At 52.5% G+C, this 27,889-nt stretch overlaps 1 protein-coding gene across 6 annotated transcripts; it reads left to right on the plus strand.

The window, feature by feature from the left end:
* On the plus strand, nucleotides 1–27,551 carry PLEKHD1 (pleckstrin homology and coiled-coil domain containing D1). Of its 6 annotated transcripts, none has more exons than XM_023755868.1 (13): nucleotides 5–235; nucleotides 8,033–8,126; nucleotides 8,448–8,537; nucleotides 8,718–8,821; nucleotides 9,666–9,757; nucleotides 10,704–10,756; nucleotides 19,448–19,542; nucleotides 20,929–21,022; nucleotides 22,446–22,624; nucleotides 23,190–23,322; nucleotides 23,655–23,799; nucleotides 24,598–24,747; nucleotides 25,009–27,551. In XM_023755868.1, the coding sequence occupies exons 1-13, from the start codon at nucleotides 87–89 to the stop codon at nucleotides 25,503–25,505; spliced, it is 1,875 nt and encodes a 624-aa protein (XP_023611636.1). In that variant the 5' UTR covers nucleotides 5–86; the 3' UTR covers nucleotides 25,506–27,551. The 6 variants fall into 6 exon arrangements, with proteins under 6 accessions (XP_023611638.1, XP_023611636.1, XP_023611637.1 ...); XM_023755869.1 differs by having other exon boundaries at nucleotides 8,745–8,821; XM_006091018.3 differs by having other exon boundaries at nucleotides 9–235; nucleotides 25,004–25,315.
* The last annotated feature ends 338 nt before the right edge of the window (nucleotides 27,552–27,889 follow it).

Consider the following 27,889-nt stretch of genomic DNA (forward strand, 5'->3'; position numbering starts at 1 on the left):
CCCGCCCTGGTCTGGAGCCCAGCGTCCCTGCCGGCTCGGGGAGTGGGTGGGCCGGGCCGGGCCGGGGGCAGCCCCGCTGAGGCAGGATGTTCACTTCCAAGTCCAACTCGGTGTCGCCCTCGCCGTCCCTGGAGCAGGCTGACTCGGACGCGCTGGACATCAGCACCAAAGTGCAGCTGTACGGCGTGCTGTGGAAGCGGCCCTTCGGGCGGCCGTCCGCCAAGTGGTCCCGGCGGTGAGTGCGCCTCCCGCGCCGCGCGAGGACCGCCGGGGAGGGATCCCAGGGCTCAGGGCCTCGGACTCCCTACCACCCCCTTCATCACCGTGCTGCCTCGCCTCCCTTTGTGACCTTGGCCTCGCCCCATTTCCCTCTAAGCCGGCTGCCCTGGGAGTTGTGGGTCCCAGGCTGGATCCGTCCCTTTCCCCGGGGCTGGTGGAGCTGGGGGGACCGCTGGCCCGGGGCGGTGGGGGTTCTCCGTGGAAGGGATTCAGTCTGCGGGGGAGGCTGGTGTGGGCGGAAAGAGTTCGCAGCCGGGGTAGGAGCCGAGCAGACTCTGCTGCGGAAGGAGAAGCTCCGGCTCCAGCCAGGGGTAGCCTCCTGGGGCCCCTCGGCCAATTCCGCCGTCTTCACAGCACCCCTCCCCCGGCCGCAGAGCGGGCTCGGAGGTGCCTCGGGGTGCCCTACCTCCCACCTCTGCCTGCCCCCTACCCGGGCACACTGAGGGCGCTTCTGACACTCAGGGAGGGCCGAAGGGCCAGGAAGGATCTGTGCCCAGCCTGGACGAGCTGATGTTGGCAACCCCTCCAACTAGACATTGAAATAATTTTTTTAAAATAAAACCTGGGCCGTGGGAAAAGAGATCCCAGCCCTGGCAAGTGTTTCTCGGTGGTTAGAGCGTCGGGGGTTTGATTCCAGTCAAGGGCAGGTACCTGGGTTGCAGGTTCATCCCCCGGCCTGGTTAGGGCCCCTGTGGGAGGCAACCAATCCATGCGTCTCTCTCACTTCATGTTTCTCTCTCTCTTCTGTAGCCTCCCCTCCCCCCTTCCACTCTCTCTAAAAAACACTGGGGAGTGGGGGGATATCCTCGGATGAGGATTAACGAGAGAGAGAGAGAGAGAGAGAGAGAGAGAGAGAGAGAGAGAGAGAGATTCCAGCCCCTCAGGCAGAGGAGCTGGAACTGAAGGAGGGACTAAGCCGAGGCAGGGGCGGAGGGAGCGGTGGATGGTCCCATCAGAAGGACTGATCCCTTGGAAGGTGTGGTGGGGGTCAGAGCAGCCTTAGTCTTTGGGCACTAGCTTCCTGGTCCCCAACTCAGAGGCCATGCCCCAGACGCAGCCACTTTCCACTTAGGAATGGGCCTGAAAGGTATGTCGGTTGGGAGCAATGGACCATCTTCTGGACAGTTTCCCCCTTCAAGGCAATCTCAGACCTGAGATTGATACTGCAGTGGCCTATAGAACTCGACCCTGACCCAGCTCCCTGCCAAATGCTCTTTCCCATCCCACAGCATGAGTCAGCCCCTGCGCGGGGGCCGCTAATGTCCCCAGGACCGCAGATCACGGGGATGTGGTCGTGGTGGTTCTGATGTCCTATTTTGATGAATAATTTAATATTTCTACAAGACCACAGAACAAATGGAGCTGTGGGTGGTGTTTCACAGTTTACGTGGCTGGTTTCACGCACACACTTTTATTAGCCCTGCCAGGCTTCTTGCTGGGATTTAGTGGGATATAGGCTCCTTGAGTTCCTGCAAAGTTAAGCTTCTCTTTGATCCCCTAATTGGAGGCCTGGGGCAGCCCGGGGAGCATCTTGGGAGGGGCTTCCAGCATTGTGCTGTCTGAGCTGTCTGCCCCATGGGGTCGGGTCAGGAGCAGCCTTGTCTCTACCAGGGCACTCCAGTGGGGGCAGAAAGATGCTTGTAGGTTCAGATACCATCAGCAGCACGCCCCCTACCCTCTCTCCTCTGCCTCTGTTGCTCCAGGCGGCCAACGCTCCTCCATTGGGTCTGGCTGTTGTCCTTGGTATTGCTTCTTGGTCTTGTCATCCAAGACTTCTCCTGCCAGGCATTTTCACCTGATTTCATCCTTAGTGAATGTTAGGAGCCTGAGACCCTCCAGGGTATGTCCCTGACCCCTCTTCACCCACGATGTGGGGACCTGGCTCCGGCACCCAGAGTTGATTCCAGGGCTGGGCGGTGTCAGGGACAAGGCTCCTGGCTAAAAGCACAGTAGTGAAGCCAGGGAGGGCTTGGAGAGCTGTTGCACCCGCCACCCCAAGAATTTCCCTCAGTATCCCAACAGCCACTCAAAAACCATCTGGTCTAAGAATTCTAGAGCTGCCACTGTGCAGACTCCCCTTCCTCTGGGGCTCAGGAAAGAACTAACATCCCTTCTGCCCACTCTGGCCTCTGTCCATGTTCCTACTTGTGGAAATGCACACACACATGGTTTAGTAGCCTTGGGTCAGCAACAGAGCCAACCAGAGAGAGTCTGGGGGTGGGAGAAGCATGGTGCTACGCTTAGACCCCTCACTTCCCAGCAGAGCCCCCTGGGCCCCAGTTCCCCATTTGTGAAATGGAGTCTCTAGACCTCCGCTAATTAGCGGCCACAGGAAGGCTTGGGGAGGGGGCAGCTCAGGCCCTAACCGCAGAGCTGGGCCATTAGGGCGATCGATGCCCTCGCTGGGCAGCTGAGGGGAGGGGGCCTGGAAAGGCTCCTGGGCTGCATAAATAAGGGATGGGCAGGATGGAGCCAGCTGTGACCAGCTGGGTTTCATAAAACCTCTTCCGCTGCTCAGGTCTGTCTCAGGGCCTCCAGTCCCTGCCACTGAAGCAGCCTTTCTGGGCTGGGAAAATGCCCTTGAGCTAAAGGGCCAGCTTTTTTCCCCATGAGCAACAAGAGGAGAAAGGAATCAAAAACATTACTTCTCAGAGATAGAGAATCAGGGAGAGGTGTTTAGAGGGTAAGGTTGATGCTGACCTCCACTTACTCTGTGAGCAGCCGAGACACAGGTGCTGTTGGCAAAAACCTGGGCAGCTCAGGGGCAAGGAGGAAAGGACTGAGCCTCCCAGCCTCGGCCAGTGTCAGCCCCATGGAGGGCTGGTCCAGCACATAGGTGAACTCATCTGCACTCCTGTCCCTCCTTCCCCCCGGTGTAAGGTGGCCCGTGGGTCCTGTGTGCAGCCCAGCAACTGCTCACTCTTGTGGGGCGTTGGTAGGTCCCTGCCTCAGGGAGCTGATTCACAGTATCCCCTAAGTGCCAGGGGAACCATGGAGCCGGTGGCTGCACCCCCAGACCCCCATCTGTTCCTTCTGTCTGGAATGCATCTTCCCCTTCCACTTACTCCTAAGATACTCCTATTCATTCTTCAAAACCCTCCTCTCAGAATTCCCTTGGCCAGACACCTAAACCATTCATTCCTCCTGGTCTGCACTCTTCCTGTATCTCATCCAAACTTACAGTGTCTCAGGGTATCAGTGCCCCTGTCTGGGTACTTTTATAATGTCACCAGGTACTGGGTGTTTTACAATGTCACAGTGTGTCCTGGTGCTTTACGGTGCCTTTGGGTACCCTGGCTCTTTACAGTCTTGCAGTAAACATTTATAATTGCCCCAGCTCCCCACTTACCAGCTGTGTGCTCATTACCTCACCCAGGTCATGTGAGGGATGAATGAGTTAACATGCATCATGATGCTACCAGAACAGGGCCTGGCACAAAGAAAGAGCTCAGTAAACATTAGTTACTTTTTAGATTATTGATTTCTATTCACTCTCTCTCTCTCCCTCATTTGACTATGAGCTCCTTGAGGGCAGGGAATCCTCAAGCCGAGGGCCTAGCCGAGCACCTGGCTGTGCCATGTGATTCCTTCGTGCTCTCTGACCAGAGCCGACCAGAAGCTTGCAGTCACAGCAGGGCCAGGGGACGAGGAGGACCAGGCATCACCTAGGACAACACAGAGAACGTGGGCTTGTCAGCAGACCGAGTTCCCAGCCTGCCGCTTACTGTTGCTTAATCTCTCTGTGCCTCTCAGTTTCCTCATCAGTAAAACTTGAAAACAAATATCTCCATCTTTAGAGTTATTGTGAGAGATTTACATAAGATAATGTCAATAAAACACTTAGCAAAGTGTGTGTCTTGGCACCTGTAAATGCTCCTTAATCTAGAGGTGAAAATACCATTTTTTAAGGCTAGAGAGAGGAGGCAGCCAAGGTTGACACGGACCCCTTACCTCACACACACTCTCCAGCCTTTACCACAGCCCCATGGAGCAGACAAGGAGAGTCCTAAGAGCTGGGGCTAAGACAGAGCCTTGCCCAGGACTGGAGTTGGGCAGGGAAAGTGCTGTGTGTTTGGGGGACAGGAAGCTGGCCAGCTGGGCTGGAGCCAAGAGCTCCCGCCGGTAGGAACTGTGTGTGCACAAATGAGAAAGGTCAGGGGAGGCTGCAGCAGACACTGGACCTAGTAATAATGGATAATAATAGTACTAATAAAAGTCAAAGGTATGGGATATTTACCATATGTCACGCAGTGTTCTGAGACTTTATGTGAACAAGCTCATTTAATTATTTGGACAATCCTAGGAGCAATAGGTACTATTATTATCCTCAAATTACACTGAGGGGCCTGAGGCCTAGGGAGATTAGGTCACTTGCCCTGGTCACACTGCTGGTAAGTGGCAGAGCTCTGACCCTGACTACCCCAGGCTTGATACCTACCCCCTCTGGTCCATCTGTTTCTTGCCCAGGTGCCAACATGAGGGAGGAAGCAGACTGTGATGTGCGGAGTAGGAGCAGGGACTCTTGCCGTGGGTGCCAATCTCAGCTCCATCTCTGCCCTAGCTGTGTGACCTTGCACACATTCCTTAACCTCTAAGCCTCAATTTTCTCCTCTGTAAAATGGGAACAAGAAGCCCTACCTTCCAAGAGAGTTACATAGATCAAATACTCTGATACTTATAGAGCATTTAGCACGGCAGCCGGTACAGGAGAACACCTAAATTAACGGTGACTATCTCCAGCCCTTGCACAGCCAGCCCAACTCTGCAGGGCTCGTTCGTTAAATCAATGAATGAATCTTCCCAGCAGCCCCATGAGAGAGATTTGCACCCCTATTTTATAGAGGAGCTTGGGAAGGATGACTCAGCCAGCCTGGGAGCTTGCCTGAGGCTGTGGCTGAGGCGGGGAGATCACTGGACTCCAGAGCCCGTGTTCTCTCTCTGCCCATGTGTCTAGTGATCATCTGCCTGCCACCCCCAACCCAAGTCCCTGGCACGGTGCTTTGCCCTGAGTGGGGAGGAGGCTCCAGAAGTCGGGATAGCAAGAAGGTATTTGTCTTCGTCAGCTCGGGCTCCCATAGCAAAATACCATAGACGTCAACATCTGTTAAACTGTTCAGTGAAACCACAGAAATTCATTTCCTCGCTGTTCTGGAGGCTAGAAGTCCAAGGTCAGGTGCCAGCAAAGTCAGGCTCTGGTAAGGATCTGCTTCCTGGCTTGCAGACGTCTGCCTTCTCACTGTGTCTTCTTGTGACTGAGAAAGACAGAATGCTTCCTCTTCTTTATTTAATTTTCTTTGTTTGTTAATCCTCACCCGATACTTTCCCATTGATTTTTAGAGAGAGTGGAAGGAAGGGGGAGAGGCAGAGAGAGAGAAACATTGATTGGTTGCCTCTGGCATGTGCCCCAGACCAGGGCTGGGGATCGAGCCTACAACCCAGGTACGTGCCCTTGACCAGAATCAAACCCGGGACCCTTCAGTCACGGGCCTATGCTCTATCCACTGAGCCAAATCGACTAAGGCTGCTTCCTCTTCTTATAAGGCTACGATTCTGTCAGATTGTGGCCCCACTCTTTTGACCTCACTTAACCTTATTATAGTAGGTGAAATTGACTTGTTACATGTCATTTTGCTTAAAGTTGCAAAACCTATCAATGACAGTAAGTGATGACTTACTGTACCTCCTAAAGACTCCATCTCCAGACATACATTGGAAGTTAGAGCTTCAACATATGGATTGGGGGAGGGGATATAGTTCAGTCCATAACAGTATTGAAGGGGAGGAGAAGGACCCCCAGGAGGCTACTTGTGCTGCTGGGTTCACACTTCACTGTGGGTGATATGTGTTCAGACCACGGGGATGCATCACTCAGTCCTGTCCTAGAGCCTCTACAAGATGGTAGAATGATAAGCACAATCTCATTTGATCCACACAATAATCCGATGTGGTCGGTATCGTCGCCCCCATTCTACAGGCAAATAAACTGAAGCTCAGAGAGTGAGCTTACTTGCCCAGGGCCCCCCAGGTGGGAAATGGCAGGTCTGTGTGATGCCAAATCTGTGTTCTTAATGACTGACGTTCCCTAGAAACATCTATCAGCTCACAGGACTGAGGGGGCATAGCCTGCCCTCCAGGAGCCCACCATGGTCCTTGGGACAAGATGGGCACACGGGGTGTGGCAGGGGCTCTAAGTGCCAGTGCGCAGCCCAATCAGCAAGTGCAGAAGGAGCTCAGACGGCAGTGCGGGCTGGGCTGGTCACCAAGGGTGAGGGGCTCAGCCAGATGAAGAGCGAGAGGGAGGGCATTCCAGGGAGAAGAGCATGGTCTTTGCAGGATCATGCAGGACGTAGTGAGGTGGGAAGCAGTGAGCTCGGTGTCTGGCTGAGCAGAGACTGAAAGGCAGAAGTGGAGGGAAAGCTGAGAATGGACAAGGGTCAGGTGCTGGAGGGCCCTGAATGTTCTCGCCATCCTGCAGAGGGTGGTATTCATGTGCTCTTTCCCCACTAGGGGTAAAAAGGTCACCTCTGAGGTCCGCAGCTCCATTTGGTGTCTGGCTGGGCCGGGAGGGTGAGTGCAAATAGAGAACATGGGTGGGCGTGAGACACACCAGAGGACAAAGTGTGCTTCACTTTCCTGGGGGAGGCGAGATGGCGGCTGTTGGCAGTCCCGGGACCCTCCCCGCAGGAGCTGTGGCCTCAGGAAAGATCACAGGGCCGGGGGAATCTTCAGAGAGTCACTGACCTCATCATGCCCACCAGCAACGTTCCAAGCTCCTCACAAGAGGTGTGCTGGTCAGTGGTTAACAGCGGGCTCGCGTGGGGTGGCGTGGGTGGGACAGTGCTTTGTAGCACCTGGTGGTTTTCCTGGTGTAAATACTCCCACTGTGACTGATATCAAGCTACCAACACAAAGTCACTGAACTCAGAGCAGAGGAGAGTCACACTGTTGGCTGGTGTGAGCCCATCTGAGCATGCTCCAGCTGACCACTGCTCCCAGCTCTCCCGGGCCCATCACTTCACCAGTGGCGCTAGCAGGGACCCTGGGGGGAAGGGGCCAGCCACCCTGGGTGTCCCTGAGCCCCGGGGCTTAGTCAGCTCCGGTCATTAGTCCTGCGAGGGTCCCCAGGTGGGTCCAAGTGCTCCAGATATGGGCATCAAGGCTGTCGTCTTCCCAACAGTCAGAAAGCACCAGGGGCCCAGAGATCCTAAGCTAGACCTGGGTCCCAGAAGGAGGCTGTGGAGAGAAAGGAGTGCAGATGTGACGTACAGGCTTGCAGGCCTGGCCCCAGAGCTTGGTTCCCACAGTCATTTGATCGCCAGCCTTCATGATCACTTGTCAAAAGACCCAGCTTGGAATCTTGTGTCTTCTCCCCCCCGCCACCCCCCACCCCTGCCCCTCCTGGGATGGACCCTAAGGGACTTGAGACAATGGCTTGGGGGCTGAGGGTACCCACGAGGAAGTACCACAGGTGCCCTCCTGTGCTGAGGGTGGTGGCTCAAGAGGGATGGAGGAGCCAGCCCTGAGGGCTTCCCACTTCAGCTGCCCACTAGCGCGAGGATCGGGCTGCCTAGGGCAGCAGGCAGCTGGCCAGCTGAGGCCTTTGCCCAGATGTGGAACTGGGTTGGTGAGGTTGAGTCTTGGTAGCCCCCTGGACTCCCCATGTGAGTGCAGGGCCCCCAAGGATGCTCTTGTTGTCCCAAGAATCCTCACCCTTCTCTCCTGGTTGTCTCTCTTTCTTCACCACCTGCTATAGGTTTTTCATCATCAAAGAGAGCTTTCTTCTTTACTACTCTGAAAGTGAAAAAAAGAGCTTTGAAACCAATAAACACTTCAATATACATCCTAAGGTGAGGGGGCCTCTCCCCAGGGCCACAGTGGGGAGGGCCAGTAGAACACTGAGGGAGGGTGTTAGGGTGAAGGACTGTGGTCTGTTGTCTAACAGAGTCTGAAGGACTAATCCTTCTTGGGGCACAAGACCCCCTGCCCGTCCTGGGCTGGGCCCCCAACCTCCTGTGCCCAGGAGCCTGCCCCGCCCTGCCTCTCCTTTCTGGGCCCTCAGCAGGACCTGGCTTTGGCTAAGGGCTCCCACAGGCCTTGAGTGACCTGGGCTGGGCGGGGTGAGAGCTTCCTGTTCTGGTTCAGAGCTGCCTGTTCTGGTTCTTTCTCAGGGCGTCATCCCTCTGGGGGGCTGCCTGGTGGAGGCCAAGGAAGAGCCCAGCATGCCCTATGCCATGAAAATCTCCCACCAGGACTTCCATGTGAGTAAAGCTCTCATCCCAGCAGCTTCTCTGGGATCCTCCGGGTGCCTGGGGGCAACCCCTCCATTGGCCTGGCCTGGGAGGGGTGTCAGTGCCATAGGATTGCGGGGTGGGGGGAGCAGCACTGGGCTTGCAGAGGCCTGGGGCGGCCTCTGTGACCTCAGAGCGGCCTTCTCTCAGGTGCACCGTGGCCCCTCTTCCTGGCAGGGGAACATCTTGCTGGCAGCGGAGTCTGAATTTGAGCAGGCGCAGTGGCTGGAGATGCTGCAGGAGTCGGGGAAGGTGTAAGTGCTCCCAGCAGGAGGGCAGCCTGAGTTCCAGAAGGGGAAGGGGTGTGGGCTGGACTGACCCCTCTCGCTCTCTCTGCTGGGGTCCCGGCGGGCACTGAGGGCCCCAGGAGAGGGCAGGGTGGGGAGGAAAATGCCTGGGCCTCCTTGAGGACAGGGCTGTGGGAGTTGGGTAGGGTGGACAAGAGCATCTGTGAGGGGTCTCCTAAGTGAGCTTTGAGCAAAGGGAGCTCTGCTTGCCTAGGGCCACAGGTAGCAGACGTGGACTCCATTTGTCTCCCATTCTCAGAGTGAATCCAGCATCACCAGTAGGACTTGGCTGCCTCCCAACCCCCATGTCAGCTCCCCAGGCCCAGCATGAATCCTAGCACAGACCAGAGCTTTGCTATCAGGGTCCACGTCACAGAAACCTCCAGCCCAACACAGTTCATTCACACGTAAACCCCGGTCCTGGCGCCTGCCTGTTCAAGCTGGGTCATGCTTCTAGTTCAACAGATAACACTGAGTGCGTGCCCCGGGCCAGGCCCTGCGCCGGATGGTGGGCATTCAGTGCTGTCGAAGGCAGCCAGGAAGCAATCTCTTCTTTGCTCAAAAAGTGCTGCTGGCCCAGCCCACGGTGGCCCACTTTGCAGCCTGGGCCAGCCTCCGGGGACTGAAACTGATCCCTGCTGGTGGCATGCCCAGAGCCAGGGGTGCCAGGGTGGATGAGAGCTGGGATCCTGGAGAGAAGGGATGGGCGAGTACAAAACACGCACATTCTCTTTCTCCTCTACCCTTCTGTTTTCACGATTTTGTGTTTCTTCCTCTTCTCTCCTCTGTCCCATCTGCCCTCCCTCCCCAGGACTTGGAAGAACGCCCAGCTGGGAGAGGCCATGATCAAGAGCCTGGAGGCCCAGGGGCTGCAGTTGGCCAAGGAGAAGCAGGAGTATTTAGGTTGGCTGGAGGGACGGGCTGGGCTGACGCTCCCTGATGGTAGCACTTCAGGGCCAGGGGCTGTTGGAGGACCCAGGGGGGTGTCTTGAGTGGGGCTTAGCGGGCTCCGAGGAGCCAGACACTAGCTTAGAGCCTGGAGAGCTTTATAATCAATGTCCTGTTGGCCAGCATGACAGGAGGTAGGAGAGCCTGGTGGTTTGGGACCTGGGCTCTGGGCCCAGCTTTGTCACTTATCGACCAGCTGTGTATGTCTTCAGGCAGCACAGCCTCTCTAAGCCTCAATTTCCTCTTCCCTGAAATGGGGACAGAAACAGTCCCTGGCTGTTGGAGTTGGTGTGGGGATGGGTTACGTGAGAAAATGCCTGTAAGCACTGTCAGGCACGCAGTAAGGGCTCCATAAATGGAGTCGATGTGGTTGCCTTGCCCTGGACCCCAGATCCCCGGCTTGCCTCCAGCTCTCACACCCCAGCGCACTTTAAACCTGACCAGAAGATTCCAGGCCCTTGTGCCCTGACTGGCTGGTTAGCATGCTGTTTGGGAAAGAAGAAGTTGAGTCTGAGGTTCGGTCCTTGTCCTGGGACCCTCTTCCTTGCCTCCTCCTTAGACACTTGGGGCCCCAACACTGGTTCCCCTTTGCCTGCTCCAAACCTATCAACCCCCAGGACTGCCCTTCCCCACGAGGCAGACACGAGTGCAGAGACTCCATTGAGCTTCCAAGGACAAGGCTGCCCTTGACTTGTGAATGCGCAATGCAGGGACAGTGACAGGAGGGAGGGATGCAGCTCCCACCCCAGGAGCTGGCCCCACCCTTTGGCTGGGCTGGTGCGGCTGTGCTGACCTCTTCCGTGGGAGATGCCGGGGGTGACGGAGGTGACCGCGCCATCAGCCCCTCAGGACCGGGTCTGGAGTGGGCTTTTCCTGAGGGTGTGTGTGTTCTCTTTGGCAGACAAACTGATGGAAGAGACGGAGGAACTCTGCCTGCAGAGGGAGCAGAGAGAGGTAGGCGCCCACGGAGGCCGCTCAGAATTGCCGCCCTTTCCCACCCCTGCCCTGTCCGTGGACCCCTGCACAGCCAAGGTGTCCTGGCTCATGTTCCTGGCATTCGGGGGTGATGGGGGAAGCTGTGCACCCAGAGAACTGGCTGGAAAATCTGACCGCAGAGCAGGGAGGCCAGTGAGATGACAGTGCTTGAAACTTGCCGTAGCTTCTTGGCAGGGAGTGTATGTCTTCTGGTGACATCCTGGAGAGGAAAGTAAAGGGGGAGGTGGCCACCTGCTAGAGAAAGAGCCACCCGAATGTTATTAGCTGCGTCGGTAGGTAATGAGCTGCTTGCCGTTGATGATAGTCACAGGAGGCTGGGTGGCCTCTATGAGTCATGGGGGGGTTCTGGCACCTTAAGAGTGATTGGGTTGGATGATCTCAGGGATTCCTTCATTCTCAAAGTGTCGATAATGCAAGTCCTGAGGGGACCAAGCATTGGCTTGAGGCAGCCTTATGGGGTGAAGGAGCCCCTTGCTTCATTTCAGGGTGGGGAGCCGGTAAAGTCCACTTCATTTGGGATCTCCGTGCATCATTGGGTCTTGCTTGTTCTGAGGAATTATTACTTCCCCCCAGAAGGCAGAGTAGGGTGGTGGTTAGCAGTGGGGGCTCTGGATCCAGGTTGGCTGTGTATTGGACCTTCACCACTTCTAGCTGTGTGACCTTGGGCAAGTTACCTAACCTCTCTGAACATCAATATTCTCACGCGAACAATGGGGATAGAAGCCCGGCTGGTATAGCTCAGTGGTTGAGCATCAACCTATGAACCAGGAGGTCACAGTTCGATTCCTGGTCAGGAAACATGCCCAGGTTTTGAGCTTGATCCCAGTGTAGGGCGTACAGGAGGCAGCCGATCAATGATTCTCTCTCATCATTAATGTTTCTATCTCTCTCTTCCTCTCCCTTCCTCTCTGAAATCAATAAAAATATATTAAAAAACAAAGTAAAACAATGGGGATAATAGAACTGATCTTATTAGGGATGTTGTGAGGATTAAGTGAGATGTTAAATATAAAATGCTTGGTACATTGCCTGGCCAGAGTAGCTCAGCTGATTGAGCATCATCCTGTGCACCGAAAGGTTGTTCAGGTCCCAGACAGGACATGTACAAAGGCAACCAATCAATGTTTCTCACATCAATTTTCCTCTCTCTCCTCCTCTCTCTCTCTCTCTTTCCCTTCCTCTCTCTAAGCATGTCCTCGGTGAGGATTAAAAAAATAATAATAATAAATAAATAATAAAATAAAATGTTTGGCACATAATGTGTGCTTAATGAATATCTGTGTTTGTTAGTATTACAATCAGTTGTTATTAATTATGGGCCCACCTTGCACGTGAATTGCCTGAGGCCCAAAGCTGCAGGGTGCTTGCCCAGAGAACCCACAGAGGGAGGCCACTGCTCTTTGCCCAGTTGCCTCTCCTTGTCCTCTCCCAGGCCAGTCACAGGGCTGGGCCATCAGCCTTGGCTCAGCGCCTGTCTCTCGACCTGACTCTTGCTTACTCCTCACCCTTCCCAGCCTCCCCTTACTGGTCTCTGAAACAGGCCGTACAGTCATGTCCCCATTATACCCCAGACATTCCCAGTCCCTGGCCCAGGCCGAGTGCTTCATAAATGTTTGTGGAGTGACTCAGTGAATGAACATGTTTTTAACTTTAAATAATTTTTTATTTTTCAATTATAGTTGACATACAATATTATACTAGTTTCATGTGTACAACCCAGTGATTAGACATTAGATAACGAAGTGATCACCCCAATAAGTCTAGTACTCGTCTGACACCATACATACTTATTACAGTATTATTAACTATATTCACTATGCTGTACTTTACAGCCCTGTGACCATTCTGTAACTACCAATTTGTACTTCTTAATCCCTTCACCTTCTTACCCATCCCCACAACACGCTCCCATCTGGCAACCGACAAAATGTTCTCTCCCTCTATGAGTTTGCTTCTATTCTGCTTTTTTATTTATTGATTTATTTTTTTTAGATTCTACATATAAGTGAAATTATATGGCATTTGTCTTCCTCTGTCTGACTTATTTCAGCACAGTAACCTCTAGGTCCATCCATGTTGTTGCAGATGGCAAGGGTTTATTCTTTTTTTATGGCTGAATCATATTCCACTGTATATGTACACTACTTCCTCTTTATCCAGTCATCTATTGATGGACACTTAGGTTGCTTCCATAGCTTGGCTATTGTAAGTAATGCTGCAATGAACATATGGATGTATATCTTTTTGATTTAGTGTTTTGGGTTTCTTCGGATAAATACTCAGAAGTGGAATTGCTGGGTCCTCCTTTGTCTCTTTGTCTTAAAGTCTATTTTGTCTGGTGGAAGTATTGCTACCCCAGCTGTTTGTTTGTTTCTATTTTCATGTAATATACTTTTCCATCCCTTTACTTTCAGTCTGTGTATATTTTTCAATCTTAAGTGAGTCTCTTGTAGACAGTATATGTAAGGGTCTTGTTTTATTATCCATTCAGCCTCTACTAGTATACATCTTTTGGTTGGAACATTTAATCCATTTGCATTTAAAGTAATTGTTGATAGATATGTATTTATTGCCATTTTATTATTCATATTTTTATCTTTTTTCTTTTTATTTTTTTAATATATTTTATTGATTTTTTACAGAGAGGAAGGGAAAGGGATAGAGAGTCAGAAACATGGATCAGTTGCCTCCAGCACACCCCCTACTGGGGTTGTCCCCACAACCAAGGTACATGCCCTTGACCGGAATCAAACCTGGGACCCTTCAGTCTGCAGGCCTACTCTATCCACCTAGCCAAACTGGTTAGGGCCTTTTTCTTCCTAAAGAATACCCTTTAACAATAAATGAGCATTTTTTGTTTTTTTTTATTTTACATTACATCTTGACTAATCCAGTAGGACAATTCACCCTCATTTTTCTTCCAAAATTTTATCCGCTATTTTTGCCCATTTATTCTTTCAGCTGGACTTCAGAATCATGTTGTCAATTAACAACAGTAAAAAAATCTAAATTCACCCTGGCCAATGTGGCTCAGTGAGTAGAGCATAGCCTGTGCTCTGAAGGGTCACAGGTTCGATTCCCAGTCAAGGGTGCGTACCTGGGTTGCAGGTTCGATCCCCTGCCCTGCTCGGGGCAGGTACAGGAGGCAACCAAATTAATGTGCCTCTCTTCCATTGAGTTTTCTTTCTCTCTTTCTCTCTCTCTCCCCCCATCCCTCCCTCCCACTCTCTCTTAAAAATCAATGGAAAAATATCCTCGGGTAAGGATTAAAAAAAAATCCAAATCCAAACAAACAAAACTCCCAAATCAAAACCTGTTGAGGCTTTGTGTTCAGATCGCATGGGTTTGAGGACTGGCATGGTGACAACAGCAGTTGGGCCTCGGTGTCTCCAGGTTCTCATTCTAGGTTCCGCCGCAGAGTTTTTCCATGCCGTTCTGTACATTTTGAGAAGTGAGCCTTCTGGTGGATTATCAGCGATTTAAAGACAGGTAACTCAGGAAGCCAGGGGATGGGATGAAGTGACAGACACAGCCACTGGCAGGGAGAGAGACAGACTTATCCATCAGAGAGGCTAAATCTGGGGCAGCAGTCAGCCGCAGGAAAATTTAGACACTCTATCTAGGTCTTTAGCCAGGAAATGAGGACAGTGGGGACCCACTGCACACAGGCCTCGCTTAAAGCCATAGCAGCTGAAGGAGGGAAGCCTATAAGCCTATCAGCTGTGAACTCCCTGGGTTTTGGGTACAGAATGTGAGTGAGCCTCACTCGGGGCCCAGCTGGTTCCCGAGGTGAAGGCTGCTCTGGGCAGGCCGGAGGGAGAGGACTGTGCCCCGGCTCGCAGTCCGGGTCAGCTGCCTGCTCCAGATCAGGAACAGAACTCACTGAGTCCTTCTGTCAAGGTTTTTCCTTCCTTCACTTAATCATCCATATAATGGATCTGCCTGTCCCCTGCACCTTTCCCCTGTCCACTCCAGGTCACGGAGATTGTCTGGGTGTGCCTTGTGCCACTTAAAAAGGCATTTGGGACAATGGCCCAGTGATGAGATGGAGATTCTCTGGGCTCTGAGAGGCTGCTTGGCCTAAAGGTGTGGGATCAGGAGACCCAGATTCGAGGTGTTTTTGTTTGTTTGTTTGTTTTGTGTTTTTTTTAAAATATATTTTATTGATTTTTTACAGAGAGGAAGGGAGAGGGATAGAGAGTTAGAAACATCGATGAGAGAGAAACATCGATCAGCTGCTTCCTGCACACTCCCTACTGGGTATGTGCCCGCATCCAAGGTACATGCTCTTGGCCAGAATCGAACTTGGGACCCTTGAGTCCGCAGGCTGATGCTCAGTCCACTGAGCCAAACCGGTTAGGACTGTTTTGTGTTTTTTTAAAATATATTTTTATTGATTTCAGAGAGGAAGGGAGAGGAATAGAGAGATAGAAACATCGATGATGAGAGAGATTCATTAATTGGCTGCCTCCTGCACACCCCCCATTGGGGATGGAGCCCGCAACCAAGGTATGTGCCCTGACCAGGAATCGAACCATGACCTCCTGGTTCATAGGCCAACACTCAACCACTGAGCCATGCCAGTCGGACATCGAGTTTCAACTCTACCACTGACTGTATGGCCTGGGACAAGTTAGTCTCTCGGACCTTCAGTTTCTCCATCTGTGATGCTCTGATAACAGTAATGGCTGTGCCTACCTAGTTCCTGGGTCGCCGTGAGGCTCAATGAAGTAGAAAGCAGGGAGTGCTTGGTGAACTGGCAAGGCCCATGCAGATGTGTGCTGTGAGATGGTGCAGCCCTGACACCTTCCATGTAGCAGAAAGGGCATGAGCAGAGAGTGCAGGGGCAGCCAACCTGGGCTCATCTGCCCAGGGCCAGAAGACCATGTTCTTTCTGAGTCCCAGGTCCCTCTGGTGTCCCTGGCTCTTTGTGTCCTTATCTCTCTCACTCCCCGGAGGAGGGCAGCCTGCCTATTTTTTCTTTTTTGGCCGAACTGTGAGTGCTCAGCCTTGCACATGGGCAGGCTCATGGGAAATCAGAAGTGCTGAGGGGCAGTCAGGCAGGGTTCTCGCTACCTGAGGTGCTCCAGTCAGAACACAGTCTCTTGGAGTCGGAAAATACCTCCACTTCAAGGTGAGGCTCTTTGCTGACCTTCCTGATGGATATTGATCCTGATCCTGTGACCGTTACCTTTGCATTATGGCTCCGTTATTTGAAAGTTCTTTCTTTCATTGAGCTGGGATTTGCCATCCAGTGACTTCTTTCCAACCTTACACTCCTGCAACTTAAGTCAGGCCCAAGAGTCAGAAAAAACACTGTATGATGGAGAAAGGCTTTCGCTGAAGCAGGTCTTGGCTGACCTCAGCTGTGGCAAGGTCGCTACAAACACTCATGCCATCCTGGGCTGCAGGAACAAAAGGTTCTGGATACTCCGAGTTTATAGGTTGGGGGTTTCACTCTAATCAGCATTCTCGGGCTGCACCTGGGCATCAGCTTCATTTAGGAGCCGTACAGGGGAAATGAAAGGTGGAAAAGAAGTGAGCAGCCGGGACAGAGAGTGTCTTTCTTTTTCCTCTTTAATACATAACCTTTTACTAATGGTAGAAATCATGCTCTTTGTGGAAAACAAACTTATCCTTAATCTCACCATTGACAGACAGCTTCTGTCAACTTCTCTGTGTTTCTTTTCAGTCTTTTAAAAATGTATTGTGTGTGTCTATATATATCTTAAGCTTAATAGGATCATATCAGATATTCCGTTTTATGGCCTGCTTTTTCATTATACCTTTATTAACATTGTACATCCAGCAATTTTTCATGTCATTCAGCATTCTTTGAAAACATCTGTTGTAGTGACCATGTACTGATTCATTAATACGTGATGTTTCATTTAATTAATCTTCTATTTCTGGACATCTCGGCTGTTTTCACTATTATAAATTACACCACAGTGAACAACCTTATACATCAATCCTGATCTACTTTTATAATTATTTCTTTTAAAATTATTTTTATTTATTGATGAGAGAGAGAAAGAAACATTGATTTGTTATTCCACTTATTTATAAATTCATTGGTTGATTTTTGCATGTGCTCTGACTGGGGATCAAACCTGCAACCTTGTTGTATTGGGAAACTCTCTCACCAACTGAGCTACCCAGCCAGGGCCTCTAATTATTTCTTTTAAAAATATATATATTTTTTTATTGACTTCAGAGAGGAAGGGAGAGGGAGAGAGAGGTAGAAACATCAATGATAAATGATTATCATTGATCAGCTGCCTCCTGCATGCCCCACTCTGGGGATGTGCCCTGACCAGGAATCAAACCGTGACTTCCTGGTTCATAGGTCAATGCTCACCACTGAGTAACACCAACTGGACTAATATCTTTAGGATAGATTCCTGTAGGTGGAATTACTGATGCAAAGGGCAAAAACCTTTAAGACTCGCGATTAGATGAGCTAGTTTCCTGGAAACACATTCCCTTAGGGGAAAAAAGACTCCTGATGCCTATTGCCAAATTGCTTTTCAGAAACTTTGTACCTATTTACCAGTACACTCTTATTAGCAGTGTGTGGACATTTTCATGGCATTTTAATAATTTACTTTCTGCCATTTGCAATTACTAAAGATATCCCAGCCCTGGCTGGTTTGGCTCAGTGGATAGAGCATCAGCCTGTGGACTGAAGCATCCCAGGTTCAATTCCGGTCAAGGGCACATGCCCGGGTTGTGGTCTCAACCCCCAGTAGGGCCCGTGCAGGAGGCAGCTCATCAATGATTCTCTCTCATCATTGATGTTTCTATCTCTATATCGCTCTCCCTTCCTCTCTGAAATCAATAAAAATATATTTATATATAAAAAGATATCCCAGTGTCGTGGTAAGTACAGGGAAATATTTGTAAGTCAGAGTCCTGGAGAAAGGGGCTCTCCAGGGAGAAGAAACCAAGGGTGTGGGTGGCATCCTCCAGCTGGGTCCTGGGTGACCTCTTCTGTACCATCAGAAGCCAGGTGCCTACAAGAGCCGGGTGCCTATTAGGGCCAGCTAGCTTCCCTGGTGGTTTTTCAGGTCTAAACTCAGGGATGCTTGCAGCCTATGACTTCCCCGACCCCCTGAACAGCCCTCCCACAGCAGGCAGAGGCCACAGGGAGTTTATCATGACTAGCAGTACCAAGTGTCAGCTACTGAGGATGATTCAAAATAGAGGTTTTTCAAACTTTTTGAAACTCTGAACTTTTCTTTCATTAAAAAGGGGGGGAGGTTTACAAGCATAAAATTTTAATTATATTTATATTATGTCTATATATGGCTGTGTCTACTGCAATGACACAAATCTCCAAAATATTGGTGGCTTTGAACGGTGACCATCTATTTCTCACTCAGCTACCTGGGTCAGCTGGGGGCTCTGCTCCACATCTCCTCTCAGGGATCCAGGCTAATCAAGCCTCCATCGTTTGCAGCAACAGTGGCTACCATGGAGCGGGAAAGGGAACATAGCGTGTCAGGCCCTGTCTCTTAAAGGCATCTGTCTGGAAGGGACATACTTCTGCTCACATTCCATTGGCCTTAGCCAGTCCCATGGGCCCGCCCAGCTTTTGCAGGTACACTGTGGCTGTGCGGTGTGCCCAGAGGGGCATCAGAATGCCAGTGAGCAGCCCTCATGGTGACCATCAGTGAGCCACACCAAGAGAGACAATGATCAGAAAGAAAAACTTCTTTGGGTAAGAAGCTTAGGAAAGGAGGGCTTGGGGTTTGGAATCAGATCTTCCCTTTCCTTTCTGTATCTCTCAAAGCCAATGGCAACTTCTCCCACCAGCCAGCCCCACTCCTTGGTGGGGTTTCCATGATCCTTGAGAACAAAGCCCCTTGAGAACAAAGCCCCTGGGTGAAAAATGAGAGTATCATTTGGAGCTAGAAGATGAGAAAGGAAGTGGATCTGAAGTAATATCCTTCCAGTGTGAAATGTGGAGGAGCAAAGCAGTCATCACAAACAGGCTTTGTTCCAGCCAGGCTTCACTTGAATTGTACCCCCAACACCCGCTGCCATCGGAAGTCAGAAAACAGGAGCCCTGAGGCCACATGCTTGATGGAAACACCCTTGCGCCAGCATTCCTGGAGGGACTGGTTGGGCCCCTGGGGCCAGAGTGTCCTGGGCTTCTGGCTCTTCTGATCCCTTGGAGCTGAGTAGAGGGGAGCCTGCAGCCACCTGTGCTCATTGCTTCGAAGATGCTGTGAGAAAAAATAATGACTTTTGGGGTGGGAATGGCTTCTCTTTGCCACTTCTAATAGATGTCACTTCAAAGATCTTTAAAGGAAATACATACTCCCCACTCTATCCTCCGGGACTTGAGGGCCAGACAATGTGCCTTAGGGTGTGAGTGCCATCTAGAATTATCATCGGTCCAGTCACAGGAAACAATGCTGGGATCATTTCTAAACCCTGCCTTCAGCTTGCTGAGTGAGCCCAGGTCATCACAGGTTTTGGTTTGGAGACTGTGTCATTGAGGGGACCAGGGCTCAGCAGGACTCAATTTCACGTTTGGTCCAGCGCATGCCCCAGGCTGTGCTGAATCCCAGAGGGTCCCCTGGGTTAGAGTGGGGGTTCCCTTTGCTGCCGGTGACTCTTGCTTCTCTCTATTCTCTTCAGGAGCTCGAGCGCCTTAACCAGGTGCTGGAGGCTGAGAAGCAGCAGTTTGAGGAGGTGGTGCAGGAGCTGAGAATGGAGCAGGAGCAGATCAAGAGGTGGTGGTGGTGCCGCGGGAGGGCGGTGCATCTGGGCTAGTACGGCATCAGGAACTGCGCTCCTAGTCAGCCCTGGGGAGGCCCCCGCCCAGGAGGTCCTCTCTACTTGATGACTTGGTTTGGTCTATCTTCCCAATGCTCCAGGCCTCGGGGTGTGCCCAGAAAAAGCTGTAGTTCCCACACAAATGGGCCACTTCTGCCCACTGAGGCATGAGGCCTGGGCGGGTGCAGACAGGCCTCCCCCAAGCAACAAGCCCTCCTGCCGCTGTCAACCCTTCCTTTCCCGGGGCAGACAGGACAAGCTGGTCTGGAGGTGCCATTAGCCAAGATTCCCAACATTCCCTGTCTCTCTTGCACAATCCCTTCACCTTCTGGCTAGTGATATCCCTTGGGATCTTTAGTCCTGTGCATGGGGTACAAACCAGTTGCACATTATGATCATTTAACAGAATTAGAGTTAAAGGTAGAGCCCAGGTCTCTATATTTTTAAGAAGCCCCCAGGTCATTCTGATGCAGCCTATTCAGGAATGTGGGGACCCCTGCTCTGGGGACGGTGATGGTGGTATGATTATCCTCATCACTATCAATCATTAGTGATAGCCCAGAAAGACTTTCCTTGCAACAATCTTACAAAGGAAGTCATTTGACATAAAACTGAGAGAGAGAGAAGCTCAGAGAATCTTAGCAAGTCAGTAGCCAAACACCTGCTCACTTTCAGAATCGTGCCAGACCCTGGAGTAGAAGACTAGTCCTCTCCCTGAAGATGTGGTGGGGAAAACCAGACTGACACCCGGGAAACATCAGCACAATAACATATAACCAAGTGCTCGGAGGCTCGGGGCAGCCCTGTGTTCCAGGAACTAAGATATATGCATAATCCTGATGGGCTTGAGCGGAGATTGGACTGAGCTGGGCCTTGAAGATGGATTTGAAAAATTGGGCAGGAGAAAGCGAAAGGCATTCCAAGCAGGAGGAGGGGAGACCAGGTGTAAAGGCCTGAGGTGGCCCAGGCTCGTTAAGAAAGCAGCAAGCGTTTGTCACCCCAGAGAAAGGCCTCTGCCACGTCCCCTGTCAGTGTGTGGGTTCTAGCAGGGACGACAGGGTGAGACCCCTATGTTCCCCCGGTGCTTCTCTGCCTGTGGGTGCCCCTGGGTTTACCCCACTGACAAATGCATGAGTATCGAGAGCAAGTGACTTCCACCCCACTTGGCGGGGATCTCCTTTCAGCCCGGGGTCCCTACATCTGCTGGCAGGACCCAGCCATGCGGAGGGACTGGCCTTCCCAGGACCCCACTGAGCCTTATTGGGAGGTGAAACAAGCTATTCTAGGTACAGAGGGGACTAGGAGGGGTGAGGCCGCCATACTCATACCCTGTGTCCCCACAGGGAGCTAGAACTGACTGCAAGATGCCTCAAGGGTGTGGAGCAAGAGAAAAAGGAGCTGAGGCACTTCACAGAGTCCTTGCAGCAGACGCTGGAGGTGAGGGGCCGCTGGCGGGCTGGTTGGTGAGGCCGCGGGATACTGTTTTTTCTAACTGTTTCCCTAGTTACTGAGCCATCTGCAAGGGTAACAGGGCGCCAAAGGGCACTGACCTAAGGGACTCTTCTCTGTGGACGTTTGGGAACTCTAGCCGACTCAAGTTTGCCCTTGCTATGACCATGGCCTCAGGAAATCCACCTTCTTCAGTGCTTACATTCTTTTACAGATGGAGGATTGATCAGGATGGGAGGCGGGCCGCCCACCACTTCCTTCTTGTGGCTCATTCATTGAGCTGATCCGGGTGAAATTGAGCAGGAAGGGAAATCGGCTGCCAGGTCACCTCCATTTGATACCACAGAAACTGGGGGGGAAGGTGGCATGTGTCAAGGACAAAGAGCCAACTCTCCAGGATGGCATGCAAGTGCAGACTCTGGCCCCAGCCTCTCCTCCACTGTTGCCCTCTGCTGCCCTTCCACACCCAGAGCAGACACCGCCCCCTATTCACATGCCCCCCGGAAAGCAAGTGCTCTCATCCTCCACACCTTTGCCCATACGGTCCCTTCTACACATGTCCTTTCACCTCTTTTTTGCCTGGAGAACTCTTTCATCCTTCTCAGGTGCAGACAGGCGTGGACATCACGCTGGTCAAGCTTCCCTGCCTCTGCGTAGCAGGAATTTGCTCTGAGCTCTGGGCTCCCACAGCACTTTGTTATGGCACTGAACACGCGAGGCTGTGTTTTCTAAACTGTGAGCTTCACTAGGCAGTGTCTTAAGGTCTTTGCAAGCCCAGCACTTAAAGTGAGCTTGGCATGTCAGGGGGATCTCAACGTTTACTGAATTAGTGAACTGCCTGGCAGACTGCAAGGGTTTCTCTTCTCTCTCCGCTGACTGGGGCTTTGTTTGTGGTGCCTTTATTTGTTTATCTTTCTCCATTTCATATCATAGGAGGTGGTTCCCTTGAATGGTTTCAACTCCAGAATTTCCGGGATATGCAAGATCCCAGTCTGATAAATGGGGAGAACATAAACCAGCTCTTAGTCTGGTCCTGTTGGGTGTTTTTCACGTGTCCCCAACACATTCCTTCACTTGCTGCTGGAGGAACAAGAACCCCAGAGAGTCATGGTGCCCTTGGGTCTTGGTGCCCCCTGGTTATAGTTGGGTCACTTCCCCTGGAAGCCTCATTGGGCTCCTCGCTGACTCCCTCGATGGAGGGGTAACCTTGCCATGTTGTGAGGAAGGAGATCTTGGTTGGCCTTTTACCTCAAGAGAAGAATGGAGACATTCCAGGTGTCCCTCATACAGGACTGAGAGTGGAGGGCACCACTCCCTGAAATTGGAAGGCAGGTGAGGGAAACCATGGTGGGGAACCTAAATTAGGCTCTTTCTCTTCCTTCTCTCTCTTCTTCCCATCCCTCCATGCCAGGAGCTCTCCATAGAGAAGAAGAAAACCCTGGAAATGCTGGAGGAGAATGAGAACCAACTGGAGACACTGGCCAATCAGAGCGAGCAGCCCTCTCCCAGTGGGGGTCTCCATAGCAACCTGAGGCAGATCGAGGGGAAGATGCAGCAGCTCTTGGAAGAGAAGCTCCTGGCAGAGAAGCGGTGAGGAGCCCTGGACCCATGGGTCCATGATGGGCTTTGGGGATCGGTAATTTCCTTGAACTGGACACCTGGACTTTCGGGTTCTAGTTGCCATTGCCCAGATAGGTCACTCACTCCCTTCTGCCCAGGACTCAGTTTTCCCACCAGGCAAATGGGAAGAGAACCTTCACTAGCCAGAACTGACTGGATCATTATCTCTTGCAAAGGTGTGAGCGATACAGACAGTCACTAGGTCCGTATAACAGTGCTTTGTGGCCTGCTGGGAAGGTCCTCTTAGATCCCTTTTACAGACAAGGACACTGAGCCTTGAGAGTTCTAGGACTTTCCTGAGGTCACAGAACCAGCAAGACCTGGACCCAGGACTCAGGTTTTCTGACTGTAAGACGGGCTCCCCTCACCTGACCACACTGCTCCCCTCATCACCTGGGTGACAGCACCCAGAATGTTTGGGGGCTCCTGCAGCCTGGGCCTCAGATTTCTTCAGCCAGTTCTCTCTGAGGGGCTGTCCTCCCAGTGGAAACCCCCTTTGGTGAGTGAGCCCTGACTGAGTGCCTTTCCCGGGCAGGATGAAGGAGAACGAGGAGCGCTCACGGGCCCTGGAGGAGGAGCGTGAGTTCTACTCCAGCCAGTCCCAGGCGCTGCAGAACTCGCTGCAGGAGCTGACAGCACAGAAGCAGCAGGCCGAGCAGGAGCTCAAGGTGCTTCCCCTCACCTGGGGACTCCCCTCACGTCCCTGCACTTCACCAGCAACTACCTGAATCATCTCTGCCCACCTGACCAGCCAGGGGCAGGGATGGAGCCACGAGGGGAAGCAGTGGGCCTGCCACTTCTGTGGGGCACCATTGCTGGGTGTGGGGTGGAGTCCAGGCCGTCTGGGCAAGGGTGTAAGACAGGAGGCAGGAGGTAGTGACTTCCACCCACGTCCAAAGGCGAGAAAGCCCACTCGAGTCAGGGGTGATCAGGCAAGGCTTCCAGGGGAGATGGCAACTGCCCCCCAGAACCCCACATCTCTCCTTCCCTCTCCCTTCAGGCCGAGGTGAAGGTCCGTATGGACCTGGAGAGACGTCTGCGGGAGGCCGAGGCGGCCTTGAGGAGCCTGGAACAAGGCCTCAACTCCAAGGTGCGGAACAAGGAGAAGGAGGAGAGGATGCGGGCTGACGTGAGCCATCTGAAAAGTAAGCTCTGCCCTCGGTGTCCCCTCAGCCTGTGGAGCCTGGACAAGGGCTAGCGCCCCCACACAGGGCCTGGTGTGCATTAGATGGTCTATCAGTGGTCGGCAAACTCATTAGTCAACAGAGCCAAATATCAACAGTACAACGATTGAAATTTCATTTGAGAGCCAGCCGAAACCGGTTTGGCTCAGTGGATAGAGCGTCGGCCTGCGGACTGAAAGGTCCCCGGTTCGATTCCGGTCAAGGGCATGTACCTGGGTTGCGGGCACATCCCCAGTAGAAGATGTGCAGGAGGCAGCTAATCGATGTTTCTCTCTCATCGATATTTCTAACTCTCTCTCTCCCTTCCTCTCTGTAAAAAATCAATAAAATATATTTAAAAAAAAAAAAGAAAGAATAGAGAGCCAAATTTTTTAAACTTAAACTATATAGGTAGGTACATTGTTATTAACTTAATTACGGTACTCCTAAGGCTTAGGAAGAGCCACACTCAAGGGGCCAAAGAGCCGCATGTGGCTCGCGAGCCGCAGTTTGCCGACCACGGGTCTAGATATTCATGGAGTGTCTCCAGGTTCCTGCCTGCCAGCATCTTCTTGATGCTGCTTCCCTTTCAGCTGTTGGACCTGGGGAGGGGGCAGGAGAGAAAGCCTGCAGTTCTGCCCCCTCCAGCAGGTGGCTCTGGTCTCCCAAAGGATGGGCTCTAAGGGTTTCTCGATTCCTGGCACCTGGATCCTGGGCGGGGCGGGGCGGGGCGGGGCGGGGCAGGCCGGCGGGAGGGAAACGCAGTGAACTTGGGCGCAGGGTTCTTCGAGGAGTGCATTCGGAACGCCGAGCTGGAGGCCAAGATGCCGGTCATCATGAAGAACTCCGTGTACATCCACAAGGCGGCCACGCGCCGCATCAAGAGCTGCCGTTTCCACCGGCGCCGGTCCACCACCTCCTGGAACGACAGTGAGTGTGGGCGTCTGTGTGCCCCGTGGGGTGGGGATGGTCACAGGCCGCAGTGACACGAGGGAAGAGGGCAGGGTGGGAGGGCTGGCCCAGCTCTGAGGCCGGACAGTGTGGCCTTGACCCTGCCCCACTAGCCTTGGGCTTTTCCCAGGGTTAGGGGAGCCGTGGGTGGGAAGGGGCTGTGGGCTGGGATTGGGGGCAGGGCCCGCCTTGTGGAGGAAGGACTTCACCAGCGGTGGGGCCATCGTCTCCCCAGTGAAGCCGTCCCAGTCCTTCATGACCTCCCAGCTGGAAGCCAACAACATAGAGGAGCTGAAGGAGGTGGCCAAGCGGCTGAGCCGAGACCAGCGCTTCCGGGAATCCATCTACCACATCATGGTGACCCAGCCCGGACCATCCTCAGCGCTGCCTCTTCCTCGGGGAGGAAAGTGATGGCTGTCCTCCCGGCCTCCCGGGTCTTTCCTGGGTGGGGCTGGGAAGACGTGCAGGGGGAGGCTGACTACCTGGCTTCTCTCAGCTCTCCTCTGGGCCTGCGCCTCACCCTCAGAGGACAGGGATGCCACCTCCCTTACCACCCCTACCCCAGACCCTGCCCTTGGGTCTATGCCAGGCCCGTGCAGGCCCCAGCTGGGTGCTGCCCGGCTGTCAGGATGAGGCCAGGAAGAGGCCTGGTTGCATGTGGAGGCTTGTTTTCTCGGTTGGGGAGTGAGGTGGGCAGGCCCACAGCTCTCTGTCGTGCCCACTCTACCTCTCTGTGACTCGCCACCTGCCGGTCCTGGTGTGTGAAGGCCTCCCCTCCCCACCTTGACCCTTGCTTCCTGGGGGGCTTCCTCACCCTCTCTTTGCTTCAGCGACCCACAGACATCCCTCAGTCGAGGGCCCTCGCGTTGACCACATTGTGAGGCAGGAAGAAAGACCTAGGGCAGCAGCTCTGGGTACATGGCACACTCCACCCCACAGTATCACCTTTCCTGAGGTTGGGCCCTGGCTGTGGGATCACCCGCTCACTCCCCTCCTCAGGCGAGCTCACCCATCTACAGCCTCAGACCTATGAGGGTGATGCAACCCTCACCTTCCCCCTGCATCCCGCCTGCTTAGGTACGTAGGGCTCTGGGCCCTGGCTGGGAGCTGGGGCAGCAGGGACATGGAGAGCTCTCCCAGAGGATGCAGGGCAAGTCAGGGAGTGGATGAAGGCGGCCCTGGCTCCTTCACTATCTTCTCTTGATTGAACAGGGAGGCAGCTCCCTCTGGCTACGGCGGCCCTGCTGGTCCGTGGGCTCACAGACCACTCCCTCCAGCTGATCCTGCTTTGGTGGCCTTACTCCACCTCTCCCTGCAGAGGCTTTACCCGGTGAAGCAGTGTGACCATGAACCCTGGAAGATGGGGGCCTGGGCCTGTGACATGGCCAATAGCCATTGGTTGGCCCCGAGTCATCAGGGGTGAAGCTGAAACATCCATCGCTTTTGTGGAAAACCACCACCCTCTATGAGGCTGGGGCTGTGTGTGTCCCTCACCCATGGACAGTCTACCCAGCTCTTCTCCCTCTAGAACACCCTCCAAAGCTTCCTGAGTCTGTTGGTCTCCCCAGAAAGGGGTCACTGTAGGATCGGGGTGCTCAGGGACATGGGTGGTATGAAAGGTGCTGATTCTCTGCTGCTTGGAAAACCGAGTGAGGAGCCCAGTCTGAGAGAGAGTCAGGTGGCTGCAGGGGAAGTCCCGTGAGGCGCAGGTCCCTGGGGAAGAGGAGTGTTGCTGGCTCGTGTCCACTGCTCTGTGCTCAGACCTGCCTGATGAAACTAACCTCAGTGGTCCTGCCTCAGGGGCGGGTGGACTTTGATGGCTTCAGCCAGTCTCTTCGGAGTTTAGGGGGGGACGGAGGGGGGAGGCTTCAGAATCAATGCATCTAAATAAATCGGAGTCTAAATGTAAAATCTTTAAACATGTAGAAAGCTGCATAAACCTGCAAATAACTTATCTAATATGTATGTAGGATGGACTTTGAAATGAGGGGGAAGGTTGATAAAAGCAAGATTACTGTTTTATTTTTTTTGTTTCTTTGTTTTTAAAGAATTAGATTAATAATGATTTGCTCTTGGAGAAAGATCTTTTGGAAACTTTCAAATGCATTCCCCCTGTCCTTCCAGGCAAATTATTAACCAGAAAGGAAAATGTTTTTCCATGCACATTCAGCAATCCCTAGTTTCTTTCCTTCTGTTTCATCCTGTACTTAACCGTGCCTCAGGCAAATCTTGGTTCTCTTCAACCAACTGGTCAATTCGTAAGTATGTATTTGTTAAAAAGCCACTATGTACCTAGCACTGTAAATAGAAAAAGAGCAAAATACTATATGAAAATATGCAAAGGTGGAAATTGCTTACTGGAAATATATTGATTTGATTTTTTTTAAAAAACAAAACCCCTTATTCCTTGGCCCATTAAATGTTTCCTGCAGTATTCCTTGTGGTTGGTCATTGCTGAAGAGATGTTGCCACCTGCAGGCCAAGTGTTGAATTACAGAAATGCTGGCTTGTACTCGGACATGCACCCAAGTTTCTGGGCATATGAGGAAGTACGCCCTGCTGCTGCACCTCCTAGGAGTGGCTTCTAAATAATTAACTGAAAAATATGTTCCCGCCTGAGGTCCTGGATGTCCCCATGTAACAAGGGCTATCAGCTGGGTGTTCTGATTTGAGCACAGACCACGCTTTGGTGTTGTAATCATGTAAGGAAGAGCAAGAAATAGTAATGACTGGTTTCTCCTGTGTGGTTTATTTCCGGATGCAATAGATGATCTGTCATCGTGCTGGGACTGTCTTGGTTTGTGCTGTGTCTCAGAAAATTAAGAACGGCTCCCCGTTTGCTATCCTAAGTGTTCCAGTTTGGATGAGAGTTCCGTGGTCATCCGCTTTCCCCCAATGATATGTTAGTGGGTGAAGCATGAGACCTGTAAAATACGGGGTTCTGCCCCTGGGAAGGGTCCATCCACTGTCTGTACTTGTCTCTGGAAGATGTAATTCTTGCCCCCCACCATCCTATCCCACCCACCTCCACAGGACCTGGGCAGCCTGTGGGTGCTCAGATACCATCCACTTGAAATTTGGAGCCCCTCCTCAAAGAGGACGATGGAACAGAAGCTTGCTC

Source organism: Myotis lucifugus, unplaced genomic scaffold, assembly GCF_000147115.1.
Source record: "Myotis lucifugus unplaced genomic scaffold, Myoluc2.0 scaffold_85, whole genome shotgun sequence".
In the NCBI taxonomy this organism is placed as follows: domain Eukaryota; kingdom Metazoa; phylum Chordata; class Mammalia; order Chiroptera; family Vespertilionidae; genus Myotis; species Myotis lucifugus.